This window comes from Vipera berus, assembly GCF_964194415.1.
Source record: "Vipera berus genome assembly, chromosome: 4".
In the NCBI taxonomy this organism is placed as follows: Eukaryota; Metazoa; Chordata; class Lepidosauria; order Squamata; family Viperidae; genus Vipera; species Vipera berus.
In genome coordinates this window covers 35,991,203-36,013,212 of record NC_138206.1, presented here as the reverse complement: position 1 = coordinate 36,013,212, position 22,010 = coordinate 35,991,203, and the positions used below count along the sequence as shown (strand labels likewise).

At 37.5% G+C, this 22,010-nt stretch overlaps 1 protein-coding gene across 8 annotated transcripts in view; it reads left to right on the top strand.

The window, feature by feature from the left end:
* CD47 (CD47 molecule) overlaps positions 1–22,010 on the top strand; it is a 76,843-nt gene that overhangs the window by 2,487 nt on the left and 52,346 nt on the right. For all 8 annotated transcript variants that reach the window (XR_014026293.1, XM_081326706.1, XM_081326707.1 and 5 more), the window contains exon 2: positions 11,677–12,030. Coding sequence is in view for 7 of the 8 variants with exons in the window: in XM_081326706.1 (XP_081182832.1) it covers positions 11,677–12,030 (354 nt within the window). In the remaining variant the exon portion in view is untranslated. The remainder of the gene's footprint in view (positions 1–11,676; positions 12,031–22,010) is intronic.

The following is a 22,010-nucleotide window of genomic DNA, read 5'->3' as shown; positions in this document are numbered from 1 at the left end:
AAGAGGAAGAGCGCCACCGGGCGGGCAGGCAGGTGTCTTGCTCGGCTGTGGCTTGGGGGGCACTTTTTCAGTGCCATTGTAACTTTGAACAGTCACTAAGTGAACTGTTGTAAGTCGAGGATTACCTGTACTTCATCACTTTTTTCCTCTTTTTTTTGGTCATCAAGTTTTTGACACCTTGCTAGACGACTGGTGGTACTCGGATGTTGCCATATCCTAAAAGTGGTACAATGGGTGAAAAGGTTGAAAAGCCCTGGCTTAGATGGGTATATAGGTTGTATACACTTTGTTTCCACCAACGTAGGACCACACTTGAGCCCAAAATTTCCATTGCTAAGCAAGACAGGTGTAAAGTGACTTTTGCCCCACTTAATGACCTTTCTGGCCTCAGTTGTTAAGTGAATTGCTGCAGTTAAGATAGTAACACAGTTGTTAAGTGAATCTGGTGACTTATCTTGTCAGGAGGTAGCAAAAGGCAATCACTTAACTCCATGAATACATGCCAGTCACCAAGCATCTGAATTGTGATCATGAGGATGCAGCAACAATGGTCATAAGTGTGAAAGTGATCATAAGTCACTTTTTTTCCTGCTGAATGGTCACTAAACAAATGGTTGTAAGTCAAGGACTACACATACCAATTCTAGAACTTTACAGTTTCCAAAGTCTCCAGACAAAACTAATTGTCAAGATAAGTCACCAGATTCACTTAACACTTAATTTTGGGCTCAAGTGTGGTCATAAGTCAGTGGAAACAAAGTGTATACTACCTATATACCCATCTAAGCATCTGCCATCTGTCAGAAATGGTGTAGTGACTCCTGCTTGGGCAGGCGGGGGTTGGACTAGATGACCTACAAGGTCAATAACTTTGTTATTCTATTATGTTCAGACCAGAAACTCAGATTAAGGCAACCCAGAGAAATAACTCACTAGACTCTGCTAGAATATATCCAGTAGAGATCATCACCATACCGGTTTACTGGTTCCAGGGTCAAACTATTGTTAGCTGTGTGTTCAACACAAAGCTCAGGAGTTAGCCAAATCAGTGGTTATTTGCCTCTTCCAAGAGCAGAGAAATTTCTTAGCTAGGATAAACAGAGCTAAAAAACATGTTTGTAGACTTATTTCAGTCAATAGTTTCTCATTTTGCCTTTACCGAGGCACAGTTTAACTGTAGTTGGAGAAATGTATTAATCTCTTGTATTCCAGTCGAACAGATTCCAATGTGGATTGTGTGTGCTGTTTCAGGCACAGTTGTTAATGAAAATAGCAGTTTACTCAGGCTGAGTAGCTAAGCAGTACTAAGTAAAGGATTTTAAATAAAAACAGGGTCTTTTGGAAAGAAGGGCTGCCTGAGCATTTTAGTTTTGAACAGGAACTCACAGAAAAATCAAAATCCAAGCCAAAGTTTTAACAGCCAAGTCAGTTTATCAGCCAGTACAAAGGTCAGAATTTCAAGGACCTTTTACAAGAACGCATTGTTCCCCAAACTGGATCTTAGCTTGGTGTTGAAGCCAATCACACCAAAGCTGAGGTACGGAAAAACAGACTTTTATCTTGGTACCAAGGAATAAAAGTGATCTCAGCTTTGAAAGCTACCAAGGCGCCGTTTACAGTTTTACAGCAGTTTTTATAATCAAAGCTTCTAGTTTCCTGTGCCAGCTATGTGGTTTTAGCATCCCTTATAAATGAAGCTCAGCATCCTGGCTAGGTGGTTGAACCTGTGAAGTTGTCTGCACACACACCCCGCACACACCCCACAGCCCCCCTTGCATTGCTCAACTGTTAGCAAGCTTGTCTGCAAAGCTCTCAGTGAACGGAAAGGAAAAGAAGCTGTTAAAGAAAAAGTTGTTTAAGAGTAATTGTTTCCTCTCAGAATTCATCTTCCTCACTCCCATGCCCATCACAACCACACCTGGGTCCTATCTCCACCTATGACCATTCTTCTGATCCCCAGGGCCTCATCTGCACGTATATTCTTTCATCTGATCCTTCAAATGACATCCAGGAACAGGAGATCACAGGGTGTTTTTTTTAATAGGAAACATGGGTCAGCACTGTTGATACATCAGATTGCAGCCAGCTATCTTTAACTAAGAAAGCTATTCCCTTGTGTGCCAAGGGGTCTCATTGAGCATATTCCCTCTGCTCTTTACTCTGCTTGCCAAGTCCAAGGGAGTGGAGGACATGCCTCATCATCACACTGTTCCAGCTTTTTTATGGTGTTTGTGTTTAAACAGCCAAAGTTGATTCCTGGCTTGATGTCTCCTGGGACTGACATTTCACTAGTTCAGCTGGAGCACCTTTTTTATACTCTTGAGTCTGGCCCATGACAATGTGTACTGTAAATGCATAGATGAACTATGAAGGAAGCTTGGAACTTGAATTCTAAATGTGTACAGTGCCAGGACACAGTGTTGTGATTCAGGGTCAGCCTGTGGGTTCGGCAGTTGGGTCGGATGATTCAGAGGAGGAGGGGGGGTGTTGGAGAGGTTGCTGAGGATGTTGGAGAGCTTGCTGATGAGAGCCCTCAGCCAGGCCCCTCCTACCTGGTTACGACGCAGACCCAGCTGTGTGAGCCTGACAGCATGGATGAAGATGACCCACAGCTGGCCCTGTTCAAGGACGCCCAACGCAGGAGGCAGTCAATCAGGAGTAAACAGAGGAAGGCAATGGGGCACCTCGGAAGGAGGCAGAGAGAAGCCACACCCTGAACTGTTTAAAAGGGGAATGCGTGGGAGGGCTGGTTTGCTGAAGGCAACCATTTGAATAGCTCCTGTTTCATGGTTTGTGTTTCCTCTCTTTGCTCTCTTTGCTCTGTTTTATGTTAATAAATTTGGCAGGCTTAGTTCCAGCCTCTTGCCTTCTTGTAAAAGGGGTTGTCCCTGCCTTTTCTGCAGGGCCAGTAGCAGGCTGGTACAGAACACAGAGTTACAACCTTAGTAGCTTGAAAAACTAATTATTATATTGGTGAGTTTTTGTGTCTGAATTGAGAAGTTGTTCATTTGGTGATTCCTTGAAGTGAAGAACTGGAATAAAATCCCTAGAAAGTAAATTTATTTTTGGATATGAGTGTCTTGGTCTTATGCCTGGTGGTTTAACATTTGAACTTTAAAGTCACCTTCCACCTGACAGTGACTTCCTCTCTTTATTAGGATCCTTCATTTTTAGCCTGGCCTGTTATAGCCGTCACCAGACAGTTTCACCAGCATTCATTAAAACAAGGACCCAGTGACCCAAATAGTTTAATGCATTGTTAAGTGCAATTTTAGAATTTCTGACCTATTCAAAGTACTCTTGACCTGCATTCCAAAATCATCATTGTTGTCATCCTCATCCTCATCTCCTCTCAGGAATGTTTTCGATGCAAGGAACATACCCCAAATTACTGATCAAAAATTAACCTTTTTTTAAACTGCATTGAATTAAAAAGGTACTTTTCCTCTTATTTTTTTGATAAAACCTGAGGGGTTATTAAGGAATTAGCCCTAAAGAGCAAGTTAATATAGCATTAAAAATTATAAAACCTTTAAAACTATCTGTAATTGTGTAGTATTGTGACCTACAATGTGATGCAAACATCATCTAACTCTTATTAATGCATAATAAGTATCAGCTTCCCATCGTCCTGTGCGCGCCCACAGGGCCTCCTTAGGGTTCCGCCGGTTAGAGATTGCTGGCGGGTGATTCCCAGGGGGAGGGCGTTCTCTGTGGGCGCGCCCACCCTTTGGAACAAACTGCCGATGGAACTTCGGACTGCTCCCGACCTTCACTCGTTTTGCCGGGACTTAAAAACCTGGTTGTTTGAATTGTCTGGCCTGGACTGAGGGATTTTAAATTAAATTAATTTTAAATTTCAACTTTAATGTTATCTTAATTTTGTGGGCTTGTATTAATTTAATTCTATTTTATTCTCTCTTTTTGTATTGTTTTTAACTTGCCCTGTGAACCGCCCTTTCGGGAATAGGGTGGTATATAAATTCAATAAATAAATAAATAAATAAATAAATAAATAAATAAATTCTGATTAAAGCAAATGTACTGTGCCATCTTTGTATTGAAACTGAGCCAACTTTCACTATGTTATTATTAGAAGAGATATGTAGAGTAGGAGTGTCAAACTGGCGGCCTGTGGGCCGGATGCATCATGCACAGACCACACCCACCCTGGTTCCACAAAGGCAAAAAAGTTACCATACATCATGATACATCACGTGACGCGATCGAGTTTGACACCTGTGCTTTACGATAATCAACAGGAGATCATTTGAGATACAGGTAGTCCTTGACTTATAGCTGGTCACTTAGTGACCCTTTGAAATTATGATGGATCCAGAAAAAATTACTTATGACCCAGGTATGAAATTCCGACAGATGACCTGCCCACCCCACCCCCTGCAGTCACATACCGCATTTTGAGCATTTGTTAACTGACCCATATTTACAACTCTTTGCAGCATCCTCCAATCATGTTACCATGATTTGCAATGTTTTTGCTGGAAACCGGAATTTACTTTTGGTTTCTGGCAAAAGATGCCCATAGCAAACTTTAGGTTTGCTTAACAGTATCCAACTTTTGCTGAATAACAGCTGCATTTTCTTAATGACTGCTGCAAAAAGGTAAAATCAGGCACAGTTATGTGGCGATCCACTTAACCATCACCTCTTACAATTATAATTGTGCAAATGTTACTATGGTCATAAGTTGAGAACTCTTAATAGATGTCCTGATCAGCTTTATTTATTTATTAAATAAAATACAACATATTGGTTTCCACCATTGCAATCTACGATTCACAAAACAGGTTTCTGAATGTATACTTCTATCAAAAATAATCCATGCCCCAATCAAAAATATTTCTGTGGATCTCAGAAAAAAGAGTTGCTGATGTTCAATTGGCTGAAAAAATCCACAAAATCATTGCCAAAGAAAATGCTCTATCAGCTAATAATCAGAGAGTGTACAAATAGAGAAACGTGGCAGCACTGTTACTCTTTTCAGGATTGTTTGTCTAACAAACTTGCCTTAGGCATTCAATACAATGTTGAATTTTTCAGGCCACAAACATTTACAAACTGTCTCTCATCATTGTAAGTTTACAGAACAATATGGCAGAAGATTAACAAACAAGGAGGACGGTTGTTGGGCCTGAGAGTTTAGTTGTGTACTATATATTGCAGACAAAAAAACTGAATTTCAATATTTCTGCCAAACTGATTTTTTTTAGTTTAAGATGTGTACATCCAGCTATTCAGTTTGGAACTAATGGTTTAAAACTTAATCTTATGAGGGAGCATAATCATTATGACTCTTAGCCAACAAATGAACATCTAAAACTACTTTATCACGATATAAGAATCCCAGTGAAAGAAAGTACTAGGAAAAGGATGGACGAGCAAAGTGATCTGGAGATTTAAAGATGAATCTGCTTCCTACCTATTCATAAATATTAAGAAAAAAACCCAGGCAACAAAAAATATTCCAATTCAGCTCAAACAAACAAAAGATATAGTTGTATGCAAAAGTTTAGACATATGCTTATTCCAGTCAATCCTTAAATGAATAGAAGCTGACATAACCTCTACATGGCACAAGGTTAAACATAACGTTTTTGTGCAAATATGAATATATACTTCCTATCTATGTGCAGTTGTTTGCAGATAAGAAAGGGTAAAATGGCAGGTGCAGAATATTGGACAGTTACTAAATTCCAACTCTTCATAGTACAATTAAAAGATTTCATACAATATCTGTAGTCAGAAAAGAACCTTTCTATTCTTGCTTTTAAGTTCCCCCCCCCATTCTTCCTAGGAGAACTTTCCAGTTCAGAAATATTCTTCTGTTTGATTATTCTATATGTTTGATATTTCTCTCCAGATTTTCAATAGTATTCAACTGTGAAGGGCATCCAAAAATCTTTTATCTCTCCTTCCTATTTCACAATTGATTTGGAGATGTGTTTCCCATTTTTATCTTGTTGAAATAGTTAACCTTTTTTCAGCTTCAATATCTTCCCTGCTTGCAGGACTTCTAGGATATACAGCTAATTAGACAAATGTATTCTTCCTTTTACCAGCACATTTCCTAGATGTCACACAACCCCAAAGCATAACAGAACTTCTGTTGAATTCCCTGATGCTTTCTGAGCTGGGTTGTATGCTTGCAGATTACCTAACTAGGCAATACCATCAGTGCTATTGAGGGTAGGGTTTGCTTCCTATTTATATACAGTAGCTTGGCCTGCCAGTGTTGAGGAGGTTCTCCTTGGTAGTTCTTTCAATTGGCAAGATGGTCTTTTCTTCAGACTTATTTAATTGTGGCCAGACATTTCAGTTTGTATTTACCGGTAATCAGATGAAAATCATTTCAGACTTACTGATATTTTATTTTGTGTATTTTAAACAACTTCTGCAATGAGGTCAGACAAAAGAGAGAGAGAGAGAGAAATTTTCGGACAATTCTCTTGTACAGATCATTGTATATAAGCAGTGTTGTACTGTGGATGCATAGAGATATACTACGATGCCACTATACCTTTGAGAGGTTGTTAAAGTGATCTGTGGATTCTGCTTCTACTAGATTTCAGGTAGCTTTAGAAAAGATTTTTCTTGATCTTTCAGGTCTTGTCTTGATTTCAACAGTTCAGTATAACCTCCATTTCTTAACTCTGTTTGTCACAGCTGAAATTGCTAGCCAGAAGTCTTTAGAAAATTGTTTATAGCCTCACTATGCTTTGTAAGAGTGAATTATCTTCATTTTGTATTATGTAGGGGTTGTGTCAGCTTCTATTCACTTAAGGATTCATTGAAGTGTACAGTTTGACCAGGGGTGCCTAAACTTTTGCATCTAACTGTAAGCCTGACAGTCATACTGTTGAACAGTCCCTGTTTTGACAAATCTGGCTGCCCCTGAGGGCGTTTTATTCAATCCATCTTTAGGCAGAATTATTCCTGTTCTGTTTTTTCTTGGCTCTTCCATCCAAGTGACACTTTCTTGTTTGAATTCCCAGTATTTTTCTTTTATGAAATATTCTCTCCCTTTTTCATGTAGAAGAATATGACATTAGCTTGTTAGCAACTGTACGCAGTATGTATAATATATAATTTGATACCTATCCCTCTTATACTAATCAGTTTGGAGCCTGAATAGGGCAATAGAATACTTAATCTTATGTAGCCCCAAAAGTTCAAATAAGCATACTGTAAGCCTTCTTTAGTTAAAGCCAAAATAACTTCTCAATATAAATAGTCCTCAACTTACAACCACAATTGAGCCTAAAATTTCTGCTGCTAAGTGAGACATTTGTTAAGTGAGTTTTGCCCTATTTTACAATTTTTTTGCCACAGTTGTTAAGTTAGAAACATGGTTGTTAAGTGAATGTAGCTTCCCCATTGACTTTGCTTATCAGAAGGTCACAAAAGATGATCATATGACCCCGGGACACTGCAACCGTTATAAATACAAGTCAGTTGCCAAGTGTTTGAATTTTGATCAGGTGACCATGGGGATGCTGCAATGGTTGTAAGTGTGAAAAATGGTCATGTCACTTTTTTCACTGCTTCTGTAACTGAACAGTCACTAAATGAATTGTTGTAAGTTGAGGACGACCTGTAACTTTATGAATTCACTCACTCCTGTTTTCTTGGCAACAGTACTGAAGTGGATTCTCACTGTCTTCTTTCAGGCTACTCTCCTGATAGTATAGATATAGGATAGGTTTTTTGGCAGTTCTCTGTTAAAGTTGTTCTATAAATACTCTTGATCTCAAACAAAACTATTTTTCTGTAAGACAAGAGTAATCCATTATTTCATTTCTTGACTTTATGTCCTTTCTATCTCTGGTTATTTTTTTTAAAAAATGTGTTTATTTTATTTTCCAAAATTTCCACTTTGATTTGGCTCTGCACCCAATTGACCTGCAGATTTTTCAAAATTATTTTTCATCCCTTCTTTTATATCTTGATTTGTATCTCTTTTGAATTGTGTATTCACAGAAGATTTATGGATGCTGTTATTGTAACTTTCCCAACTCTTCAATATATATATATATATATATATATATATATATATATATATATATATATATATATATATATATATATATATATATATATATATATATATATATATATAATATAAATATTATATATATATATATATATATATATATATATATATATATATATATATATATATATATATATATATATAATATAAATATTATATATATATATATATATATATATATATATATATATATATATATATATAATATAAATATTATATATATATATATATATATATATATATATATATATATATATATATATATATATATAATATAAATATTATATATATATATATATATATATATATATATATATATATATATATATATATAAATATAAATATATAAATATATATATATATATATAAGGTAAAGGTAAAGGTTCCCCCGCACATGCGTGCTAGTCGTTTCTGACTCTAGGGGCCGGTGCTCATCTCCGTTTCAAAGCCAAAGAGCCAGCGCTTGTCCGAGGACGTCTCCGTGGTCATGTGGCCGGCATGACTAGACGCCAAAGGCGCACGGAACGCTGTTACCTTCCCACCGTAGTGGTCCCTATTTTTCTTCTTGCATTTTTACGTGCTTTCGAACTGCTAGGTTGGCAGAAGCTGGGACGAGTAACAGGCGCTCACTCTGTTACGCGGTGCTCGGGATTCGACCCGCCAAACTGCCGACCTTCTGATCGACAAGCTCAGCGTCCTAGCCCACTGAGCCACCGTGTCCCATATATATATATATATATATATATATATATATATATATATATATATATATATATATATATATATATATATATATATATATATATATATATATATATATATATATATATATATATATATATATATATATATATATATATATCTTTGCCTTTCTGTAAGTATTTGTTATCTTCTGGAAGTTTGTAATTCTGTGATAACATGGTCTACCTCAAGTATTCTTTATCTCTTTATTTTGCAAAATCCATTAATCATGTCTTCAGTAAAACTCTATAAACAATTTGTTTGCATTCCCATGAAGGCATTGTTTGATCTATTTAATTGTTTCAAAAACACCCTAACAAAAATGATAATGTTTCAGATTTAACTGGTCCCTTAGTCCATTTTAAGCTTTCTTAAGTTAAACTCTAATCCAAACTTTTTGCCTGGTAAAATTCTTTGACTTTTTATTTTACTCTTTTCTTTAATCTATAGTGTCAGAATCCATTTATATCACATTCATAAATGTATGTTTAAAACATTATCCCCCCCCCATATGGATTCTGCCATCTCCCGAGGAAGGAGGAGCACATGTGGATTCAGCCTGCCTTAGGTTATTTCAAAGACCAAGGGAACCTTTTGAACTGGGGGGATCAAAAGGGAGAGTTAGAGAAGAAGGTATCTGGCTTGTGTTTTCTTTTAATTCTGGAGAGGGAGAAGGCAATAACCATAAAGATTCAGAGTTCCTTTTTTTTCCCCCAGGAAAGGGATGACATGAAGTAGAAGGATGGGGGCTGACCAAATGGGGTTGAGGGAAGGGGGGTTGAACCGGGTACCCTTTATAAAATTTCAATTTGTAAAACAATACTAAGTCCTGTCTTGTATTCCCACAACCAAGCATGTCCTAGTAAAGATTCCTTTTGGACTAGAACTGACTCCAAGAGTTTTTGTCTTCCTAAGACATGGTTTGGGGTGGGTCCTGACATATAGTCTTTTCTTTAATCTTTGATCTAGAATAAAGAGTGTCTTTCTTTTTCCACTCTTCCAGAAATTTCTGTTAGCTGTAAAATAGCTATAATCCAAACACATTTAAGAAAGTGAGGTTTTAGGGGACCTAGTTTTCTTACGGACTCCACTGTAGGTGTGAGGTTATTGACTTTTCTGTGACTCCCAACTCTCAGACTCTGGGTTCCAAGGAGAAGCTGTCTGAAACATAAGTGGGTGATCTCTTGTTCTTTCCTTGTGCGGAGAGGCAGTTTTTGCTTGGACTTCTCATCCAGCCATTGGTCTCTGCTGCAGTATCATCACCGTCTTTCATAAATGTCTTAGTCTGCCATTGCCTGACCCGTAAATAATTTACTTAAGCATATTTTTGACTGAAGGCCAGATTAAACATATTATAAAATAAATAGCATAACATGCACTGATTTATTCTTAATCTTGTCTGTCTAATATACTTGTATAGAACACTCTTCTTTCTCTGTTACAGATACTTCATCAGAAATGGGTAAGAGGTAGAAGTACACTATTAAAATTTGATAGGCTGAGGGTTTTTTTCCTTTTGTTTAATAAAACAGATTGAGAACAGGCATATGTCAGGTGCCTTACATTTTGCTTTAAGATTTAAAGGAAAAAACCAAAAAAATTCACATTTGGTAACATTGCTGTGCCCAATATAACCCTGCAAAGCCTTAAATAGTGGAACCACTTTGGGGGGCTCAACTTAGGCTCAGGTTATATGTGGGCACTTTTTTCTTTCCCCAATCACTCCGCTTCTTAAGGTGCTAAGAAGTGGTGACTATCAGCTTTGTGCTGTCAAGGAACTAATGATCTTCTGGACTCTGATTGAAAGCTATCATTTTCAAGCCCTCTGGATAAGTCTTTGCCACCAAGGGACTGGTAGTCTTCTACCCTCTAACTGGAGATTGTCAGTTTCTCACATTTGGGTATTACTGTCACAGTGAAGTACTGGTTATCTTCTGCCTATTGTATGGGCATACAGTTTCTTTCCCTTGAAGACTATTACTTATTCAGATATTCACAAAACTATACCTATACACAATACATTTCATCACTCTGGCCATCCAATTTGTATACATCTAGCTTATATTCCCCTTTGTTCTTTTTCAAGAACCAAACCAGGATTCATCTTTTGTTTTTTTTCTGAAGCTCAAAAATGTCTTACATATGTACAGTGAATCATTACTATCTCTGCCTGAAGGTCAGCTAATGGTTATTAATTCTTCTATACCAATCAATGGGAAAGGACAGGAAAGAGAAGACAGCATAGGAAAGGGAGAAGAAATGCAAAGAGGTGGGGGGAATCATAGACTCATAGGATCGGGAGAGAACTTGAAGGGAGAAGGCCTTATTCCATTCTGGGCAAATGGTTGTTCAATCTTTTTTTGAAAACCTCTAGTAATGGAACACCCACAACTCTGTGAGGCACGCTGTTTCATTGATTAATTGTTCTCACTGTTAAGAAATTCCTCCTTAAAAAAAAGCTTAAGAAGGAAGCTTAAGGAAAGCTTCCCTTAAGAGAAAGGGAAGCTTCTTCAGTCAAACTGGAATCTCTTATGGTTTATAGTTGATCTGAAAGAGACAAAAACTCTCCCTTTCCAGCATCTTCTCTTCCTTTTAAAACTCTTAGACTGCAAATCATTTTCTATTTGACAATTTCCCTTTCTAATTGATTCGTTCACCAAAGTGGGGGGAGGGGGGTGAGCAAATCTTTGAGCTCTCAAAAGCTATGCTGGGGTAAAGTAAAGATTCAAACTTTGAGAATGGTCTCTTCTGGTAAAAGACTTTTTGGCTCATCTTGGGCTGAGATTAAATGCATGTACTCCTGCATTAGCCACATTTTCTTCTTAAAACACAAATATTAATATTTTTTATTTTTTTTCTTTTAGGTTCAGCCCAGCTGTCCTTTGAAAGTACCCCATTTCTTGAAAAAAAGCACTGTAATGGAGCCGAAATCATCCTCCCTTGTGTGGTAACTAATCTGAAAGAGAATAACAGTATATCAATGTTTGTGAAATGGCAATTTCAAGGAAATCAATTTTTCCTTTATGATGGATATACTGATAACGTTACCAAAAACAATAGTTTCAATACTGCAACTTTTCTGAACCGCTCGCTGCTACCTTATGGCATGGTTTCACTTGTTATATCATCAAAGCAGGCTGTTCTTGGAAATTATACTTGTGATGTAACAGAATCAAATAGAGAAGGAAGAACAACATTTGAACTGAGAAAGAGTTCAGGTAAGTTACTTGTTTAGATTTTCTGTGAAATCCATTGAAACTTTGATTTTAAAATCTATCCATACAGTAAACTATTCATATCTTGGAGAAGATAATGTGATCATCAGAAGAATATAGATGTCAGGTTTGGCTTAATACAGCTAGTTATAATTTGGGTTTATCAATCATAATATCCCTTTCCCTGAAGTCTGTTTGTATAAAATAATATGAGTATATAAACTAGGCAGAATAAAGTGACTTACAATTTCCACCACTCCATATCCATGAGTAGGACAGGGAAGTAAAGTGTGAATAAGAGAATCTAAAACGTTCCATTTTGGGCAAGTTTGGTAGTTTCACCGTGGAATGAAATTTAATTTTCAGGTGGTGACTGAAAAATAGTTTTCGTAGTCCTCTAGTATGTGTTCCTAAGACTCTGAGAGAGGGCAAGGAGGAGGTATCCAGAGAATCTGTTGAAATGTAAGAGTCAAACTTATTGTTTTCCTTGTAGCACCAAATAATTTTGCCACAGGAAGGACTTTTAGCTTTTTTGCTGTAAAGCAGCCAGGAAGAATATGCAGACAGTTTTGTGCATATGCACTGTCTTTGTCCTGTCCTTTCAGAGGACACCACTACTGACTTTGCAGGCTTAATCTGTTACTTTCTCAGGCCTGAGTCATGATGTCTAATAATAGACGGATGGAATGAAGATTTGCATTCAGTATAAAGAGGTAAATTAACAGTGATGAAATTTGGACAAAAACTCTAATCCAAAAATACGCACTGGTTGATTCTGAAATGATTTTCTCTCCTTGAAGGTTTGATCACTATGGAAAGTTGACTGGAAATATATCATTAGCAAATCATTTGGAAATAATTGATATCAAAGTGTTCTCATATAAGGTTTTTCCACTTCTGCCTCTTCAAATATTTGGATTGCCAAACTTTAGTTGTCCTAGGTCCCATTGCAACTGTAAAGAACCATGAATTTTTTTTATTGAAAAGTTTTAAAATACATTTTTAATAACATAAACTCCGTCCCTCCCCCTCCCCTCCCCCTTGCCCTCCCTAACCCTCCCCCCCCCGACTTCCCAGAGCTGAATACAGGGTATAAACTTTACAAACTTAAGCTAAAATATGCTACCTAACTAAAAAAACATATTAAATTCTATCGTGCTTTAACTCCCCTTAAACATAATTAAATTACTAACCAATAATGAATAACTGATAATACACCATGTAAAACTAATACTTATTCAAATACTAAATGAAACTTTTTAGTCCCATATTTATTCTGAATATATTCAATCCATCTTCTCCATTCCACAATATATCTCTGTTGCGATTGTTCTTTCAGATATGCTGAAATCTTTGCCATCTCTGCCAAGTTAGAAACTTTCAAAGTCCACTCTTCTATAGTAGGCAGTTCCTCCTTCTTCCAATATTGGGCTACTAAAAGTCTTGCTGCCATAATTAAATTCAACATCAATTTAATATCTATGACAGTACAATCTGTAATAATACCAACAGAAATAACTGTGGAGAAAACCTTATCCTTTTCTTAAATATCTTTTGCATATTCCACCAAACTTTAATCCAAAAAGCTTTAACTTTTTTACAAGTCCACCATATATGATAATACATTGCATCCTCACTACCACACCTCCAACATTTGGGCTGGCAGTTCGGATACATACTTGCTAATTTTTTAGGATCTAAATGCCATCTATAAAACATTTTTTAAAAATTCTCTCTTAAATTTTGAGCCTGTGTAAATTTTACATTTCTGACCCAAATCTTTTCCCAAGTATCCGTTGTTATAACCTCCTGAAAGTTCTGGGCCCACTTTTATCATACAATCTTTAACAAGTTCCGTTTCTGAGTCAATTACTATCAGTGCATTATATATCCTTGTTATATGTGCTTGACCTTGATCTCTAATTTGTTTTACCAAATTTCCATCAGTTATCAAAATACCAACTTTCTGATCTTCTTTCCATCTTGCTTGTAACTGCCCATACTGGAACCAAGTTTGTACTATCTTTCCTTCTTTTAAAATATTATATGGCTTTAATTGCCATACATTCCTTTCTATCCTTAGAATTTCTTTGTATGTAATCATATCATGTTTAAATCCCACATTTATATTTTCTATTGCATGTTTAGGTATTGCCCAAATTGGTGTTTTATAATTTAACTTATGTCGATATTTTTTCCAAACTCGCAACAGAGCATACCTTAATATATGTGTCTTAAAAATATTATCCACCTTCTTATCATACAATAAATATGCATGCCAACCAAATAACAAATCATAACCCTCAATATTCAATAATCTCCCTTGTGTTAAATTAAACCAATCACTAATTGATGATAAAGCAGCAGCCTCATAATATAATTTAAAATTGGGTATTTTAAGACCACCTCTTTCACGTACATCTTGCATTATCTTAAATTTAACTCTTGGTCTTTTCCCTGCCCAAACAAATTTATTAATACCTTTCTGCCATTCCTCCAAATTTGAATCTTTTTTAAGTATAGGTATCATTTGAAACAAAAATAAAAATTTTGGCAAAACATTCATTTTTACTGCTGCAATTCTTCCCAATAAGGATAATTGTAATTTTTTCCAACTATCTAACTCTTTTTGTATTTTTAACCATAACAATTCATAATTATTTTTGTATAATTTTACATTTGAAGCTGAAAGATATACCCCCAAATATTTAATCTTTTCAACTATTTCAAATCCCCTTAGCTCTTCTAAAACAACCTTTTGTTCTATGGTCATATTTTTAGACAATATTTTAGTTTTTTGCGTATTTATTTTAAATCCAGAAACTTTTCCATATGACATTATTATCTCCATCAATTCTACAACTGAGTAAGTCGGTTGACTTAATGTAATAACCAAGTCATCTGCAAACGCTCTCAATCTATAATCTTGATCTCTTATTTTAATTCCCTTAATTTTATTTGAGTCTCGTATCTTAATCAATAATATTTCCAATGTTAAAACAAACAACAAAGGTGACAACGGACACCCCTGTCTTGTACCCTTTTCAATATTACATATTTCTGTCAAACTACCATTGACTATTATTTGAACTGTTTGCTTCTGATATATTGCCCTAATAGGTTGTAAAAAATTATCCCCAAACTCCATTTTCTCCAGTACCTTAAATAAAAATTGCCAGTCCAATTGATCAAAAGCTTTTTCAGCATCCAAAAAAATCAGCGCTGCAGAGACCTGGTTATTTCTTTCCAAAAATTCCAATAAATCTACAATATGTCTCACATTATTGTTCATTTGTCTACCACTTATAAATCCTGTTTGGTCACTATGAATCATTTGCTGCATTACCTTCATTAATCTATTTGCTAAATTTTTTGTAAATATCTTATAATCAGTATTTAAAAGCGATATTGGCCTATAATTTTTGGTTTGGGTAAGATCTTGATCTTCCTTCGGAATCAGCAATATAAAGGCTGTTTTCCACGATTGAATTGTTCTAAATAATTCTTTTAAAGGTTCCACCATTTCTAACTGTAAATCTTTATAGTAAACAGCAGTCAAGCCATCTGTTCCTGGTGCTTTCCCCACCTTTAATTGTTTAATTGCTAAAATAATTTCTTCATCATTTATCAGTTGATTCATCCCTTCCCTTTGCTTTTGTGTAAGAACAGGGATATTAACTTCTTGTAAATATCTATCTATATCTACATCTTGAATCTTATCCTTAACGTATAACTTAGATTAAAATTCAACAAAAGCCTTTTTAATAAGATTCTGCTGAACCACCTCTTTACCCTTGTAATCTATTCTATCTATATTACGTGACCTTTGTTTCTTCCTTAACAAGTAAGATAACCACCTACCCGGCTTATTAGCATTACAAAAGGTATTATGTTTAACATACTGTAAATTGGTTGCCACTTGATCTGCCATCAACATATTAAACTGACCTCTTAACAAAGTAATTACCTCTTTAATCTTCTTATCAGATGGATTCAAAATTAGAGCTTTCTCTTTCCTCTTAATTTCCTCCTCTAATTCTTTTCACTTATATTCCAGTTTACACCTATGTTAATTATTCAAATATATTAACACTCCTCTCATATAAGCTTTACTTGCATCCCAAACCATTTCAATAGAAGTACCCTTATGCATATTTATATTAAAAAAATTCTTTCATCTGTTTTTTACATTCTTCCACATTTTCTTGATATCTAAACAAATTTTCATTCATTCTCCAAGACCGCCTGTCTCCACTCTCTTTTTCCAGTTCCAACCATACTGGACTATGATCTGATAGAGTTCTTGGACATATCTTAATCTTCTTAATCCTAGAAAAAAAAATCATTAGTAGTTAATACAAAATCAATCCTAGAAAAGGATTGGTGTCTATCGGGAAAAAAGGTAAAATCTTTTTCCTGCAAATTTCTTCCTCTCCAAATATCTCTCAATTCCAGGTCAACTTTCATCTCAAAAAAAAAAAAAAGATTTAGGCAATCTAGCATGATTTGGTATACTTCTGAAAAGACCTTTTTTGTCCTTTTGTGCATCCAGGACACCATTCCAATCTCCCATCAAAATACACGATTTATAATCCCATTGAATTATCTTACTGTGTAAAAGTTTATAAAATTCTCCTTGCTGTTGATTAGGAGCATATAATCCAATGAAAAGTATTTTCTTGCCTTCTATTAACAATTCAATTATAACATATCTTCCTTGTTTGTCTGTTTCAATTAAATTAGCTGTTAAATTCTTCTTGATGTAAATGACTACTCCATTTTTCTTATCTGGAGCAGATGCACTAAACTGTGTACCCAATCTAAAGTTTATCAAATATTTTTGATCAGCTGCTCAAATGTGCGTTTCCTGTAAACAAATAACATCATTTCTAAATTGTTTCAAATACTGAAATACTTTCCTTCTCTTGTGCGGGGAATTTAATCCATTAACATTCCAGGTTAGAAACTTTGTCGCCATCTTTTGCAACCTGAAGCTTACGGAGCGCCTCTTGCAAAACCACCTGCACTCTCTTCGGTTTCGCTCCTCCCACTGCTTCACTGTAAGTAGGTTCTTGAGATATTATTGTAGCTTTCTGTTGTTCTTGTTCTTGTCTCATTCGTCTAATTGCAGCCCATGTCATTCTTTGTTCTCTAACCTCTTCTAATGGCATCTGGGACTGCTCCACTTCTGAAATTTGCTGAGATTCTTTATCCTTCTGCAAAGTAGCTCCTTGTATACTCTCCATTTGCGACTGACTCTCTCCTTCACCATACCTTCCTTTAAATTCTGCCTTCAAAATATTAGAATAAAAATCTCGTGCCTGCAAAACTGTATTGAGACGATATCTCGTGCCTGCGTACATCACCGCCATGCCTGCTGGAATCTCCCATCTAAACTGAATCTGCCATTTCCTTAATTCATCTGCCAAAAAAGCAAATTCTTTTCTTCTCAACACCCAATGTCCCAACTCACCCGGGAACATGCAGTGTCTTTAGGGAAACACCAAAAAGGAACATTTTTAGCTATTTCTGACCTTAGATGGGTCATTGATACTTATGAAAGCAGAGACTATGACTATTTAAAAGGTTTTCAAGATGTTACTGTTTTTTGACTCCAATGTGTGGCATTCAGAGGTCCCCGGCTGGTCTATTAATGCAGTTCCAGTAGAAGTAGTCTTGCATCCTGATGCGCTGCCCGTCTCCATTTGTCAGTATCCGATTAGCCTGGAAACTTCACAGGGTTTAGATTTTCTTGCTTATGGGCTTCTCAGAGAGACAGTCCTTATAATACAATGATCCAGCCCGTCAAAAAAGCCAGACAGCTCTATCCGTTTGTGCCAGGACTTAAAAGCCATTAATCAGATCACTGTGACACTGCATCAAACGGTACTAATCCCTATACTCTGATTTCTCAACTAGGTCTTCATCTTACCTGGTACACAGTTATTGATCTAAAAGATGCTTTCTTTTGTGTCCACTCTTTGCTTTTCAGTGGCAGCATAGGCAACTTTGCTGGACTATTTTACCCAAGGATTCAAAAATAGCCCTACTATCTTTGGCAACTTCCTGGACACTGATCTAGCCACATGGCAACCTGTGGAGAACACCACTGGTGTGGTATTACAATATGTCAATGACTTGCTGGTAGCTGCCTCCACTGAAGGCAATTTTATCTTGAATTCTGTTTCCTTGTTAAATTCCCTTTGTTACGGGGGCTATAACGTTTCTTGTACTATAGCCCAGCTCGTCCGACAAGAGGTTCGGTATTTAGGTTACATTCTGTCACAAGGAACTAGAAAATTATCCCAGGAGAGGATCCAGGCTATATGCCTACTTAAACCACCTGGCATTCGGTGCCAGCTCAGGGGTTTCTTGGGAATGGATTCTGCCATATCTGGATTCCAAACTTTGCTCTAATGTTTCAGGCCACCACAGGCTCAGACAAAAAAAAATCCTTTGAATGGACCAAGGATTGTCAGGTGGCATTTGATAACATTAAAACTGCTTTATTATATGCTGAGGCCCTTGGCATTCCTGATGTCACTAAACTGTTCACCTTGTTTGTGGCAGAAAGCAAAGCGGTAGCTGCTGGAGTTCTTACTTAGACTCTTTGTACTTGGTGTCACCCAGTAGCCCATTTTTCCAAACAACTTGATCCTGTTGCTCAAGGATGGCCGGCATGCTTTTGGGCTGCAGCAGCTGCTGTTCTCCTATTGGAGGCTGCTGAACAGTTAACTTTTGGGGCTCCTATCACAGTGGAAACACATCATTCCATTCAAGACTTGTTAGCATCCAACGGGGGCCATTGGCTTACAGCCTCCCATCTGGAGTGGTATCAAATAGCACTCCTTGACAACCCCCAAGTTCAAATCAAGCACAGGGGCAGGTTCAATCCAGCAACCTTTCTTCCCTAACTGGAACAGGATGATGATCATGATTATGTGCAAACTATTACAGAAGTGTTTTCTGGCCGGCCAGATTTAACTGACCAACCGCTAGAGAATGTGGACAGGGACCTGGGTACAGACAGCAGCAGTTTTGTGAGACAGGGAAAAAGGCTAGCTGGCTATGCTCTGGTCACATTGGATCAGGTACTAGAAGCAGCAGCTCTCCCTGCAGGTACCTCTGCTCAAAAAGCTGACCTCACTGCCTTGACAAGAGCCTTGGAATTGTCAGATGGTGCTGTTGTTAATATATTTACAGACAGTAAATTTGCTTTTAGTGTTATACCTATACATGGGGCCTTGTGGAATGAGCGTGGTTTGCTCACCATTGAAGGGACCCTCATTAGGACATTTTAAGGCTGCTGGATGCTGTTTTGCTCTCATGCAAGGTGGCTGTCATACATGTGAGGGCCCATGGCAAGGATGATACTAAACATGGAAAGGGAAATGCCTTGGCTGACTGTACAGAAAAGTCTGCCACTTCAGGTCCCCTGTCCCCTTGGTATGTTGGTGCACTTGTACTTTCACATTTGCCTGTGCCGGCTCTGACATACACGTCGCAGGATAGGCATAGAGCTTATAAAATGGATGCTGTTTATCACAGACATTGGCTGGAGAAGGACGGGAAATGCCTTCTCCCAGAACAATTCTCCCAGAACAATTCTCCCTCTTAAGAGAATTGCATGCCAGCTCTCATTGGGATTACAAGGCCATAGCTGAATTTGTTATAACAAACTACATTTGTCCTGGAATCTGTGACAAGGCCCTCGTAACGATCAAGGAATGTGTGATTTGTCAATGCAATAATCCTATGAAAGCTATTAAGTTCCCCTTGGAGAGACTTAGGTCTGGCCGTACTCCTGCTAGTTTTTAGGAAGTTGATTTTACTGAGTTGCCAAGCAAGCAGGGTTTTTGTGGATGCTTTTTCTGGATGGATTGAGGCCTTTCCCTGCCATACTAACAAGGCATGTGAGGTGGTCAAGGCCCTCCTGAAGGAAATTATTCCTTCCCATACCAAGTCATTGGCTCTGATAATGGATCCCACTTATTCTGTAGTGGGTTCTGGACCGCATGGCAGACAGCAGGCAGATGAGTACAGCATCAGCTCTTTATTGTGGGTAGGACTGTACTGAACAAAGGGGGTTACCTGTACCCCTTATATACCTTGCCAGGTACACTCTCGGCCAATCCGTTCGTCTGAATCTCCCGCCGAAAGCTAACCAGCCAATATGGTAACGGTACAGTGCTACCTGGTGGTATTTGCCAAGCTGTTGCTTAAACCCCATACTTAACACCCTTTATCTCTAACATTACCCAGCAGGTGGCTCAGGCCCTAGGTATTGATTGGCAGCTTCATTCAGCCTATCGGCCCCAATTTTTGGCACGCATGGAGAAGGCCAATGGCTGATGACTCTTACATTTTTGATGTGAGGGATTGTTTATTCTAGGGATCTTTCTTCCTAATCCCAGTTTCCTGACTCCAGTCTTTCTGACAAGATTATCATATCTGCGATTCTACAGACTTGTTTTCTGTTTGGGACAGAGAGACTTGGGTTGGTTTCTGCTTTTAAAATCCTTTAGAGAAATTTATTCTGCCTTTTAAATATTTCCAAGAATATTTCTTTCTCTGGCGGGGGGGGGGGGCTGACTTCCCACACTGGGATTTGTACATGGATTCATCACACCTGCCTTCGCTGTTTTTCCCTACCACCTGACGCTGAGACCCCCGAGTTTCTTGGATTGTAGACCCTGGTGCTGAGGATCACCTTGGGCTGAAGCTTTTGTTTCAAGAACGATGTTGACCTGTATGCCAAGATGTTTTAGTCACTGTGCCCACCGGGCTTCCTCTTGAGCAGTTATCTCTCACTGGCTCCCTGCCTACTTACATCATAGACGTCACTCTTTTCTGCCTTGATTGCCATCTTGTTCTTTATTTGGATTGTTCATTTCTTCTTTTCTGTTACTCTGTTGTTTTTCTTTTCATACTCCATTGACAGAGTTTAACCACCCCATACAGGCATTTACACAACTCAATAAGAAACAAGGAGAAATAAGTGAAATAGTGTTACAGATTTGCCAAGCATTAGATATGGTACTGGCAGCAAAAGGTGTGGTGTGTGCTTTAGTCCACTCACATTGCTGCACTTTTATCACTGATTATCAAGTTAATATTAGTAAAATCATCCATCTCATGGCAGAAGAAATCAGGAATTGCTCTAAGGATCTGGAGATTTCCACTGATGCTGTATGAAGAGTCTTCAGTGATATATTCTCATTCCTTATCAGTTGGCTCTTGGGATGGGGATGGTTTAAGGAACTATTCATTGGTCTTCGCATTGTGGTGTTCCTTGTTATCTTTCTCTGTTGTATCATTCATTGCTTGCCCCTAATCACTTCTGCCTGTCCTAAATATTGTGGTCCATATACTGCAGAAGCTTATTCTGTATCTATCCAGTTTGCACACTGCTCAAAGTATGAAATGGGGGATTATGTTGACCCGGAATAACGGGAAAGCATAGAAAGCATAAATTGTGAATATGTGCAGATGGCCTCACTATCTTTGGGTACTTGCAGAGTCTTGGATGCAGGGTCATGGAAGGTCAGCAAGGAAAATACCCAATGTCCCAACTCACCCGAGAACATGCAGTGTCTTTAGGGAAACACCCAAAAAGAAGATTTTTAGCTATTTCTGCTTTCACCCTTCTTATCTATGGTGGGCCAGCCTTTCTGGATGAAGTCGTTATCTTATTTGTGTCAGCTTTGCTTGGTGGATTGCTTATGTAATGAAAAAGTATAAATATAGGGATTTCCTATCATTCAGGGCTTCTCTGTTTTAGAGGGACCCGTCTTTGTTCAGCTGAATAAAAACGTAAAGTTTAAAGGCAACTTCTGGTTTCCTGTATTTCTTTATCAATCAACATCTCAGATCCTGCACAACAGAGCTGAAGATCAAATCCTTTTAAGGCACAACATTCTTCAGATATTGTTTTGTTACTCTGAACCTAAAGGTGAAATGATTATAGAAGGAGGGATGCACAT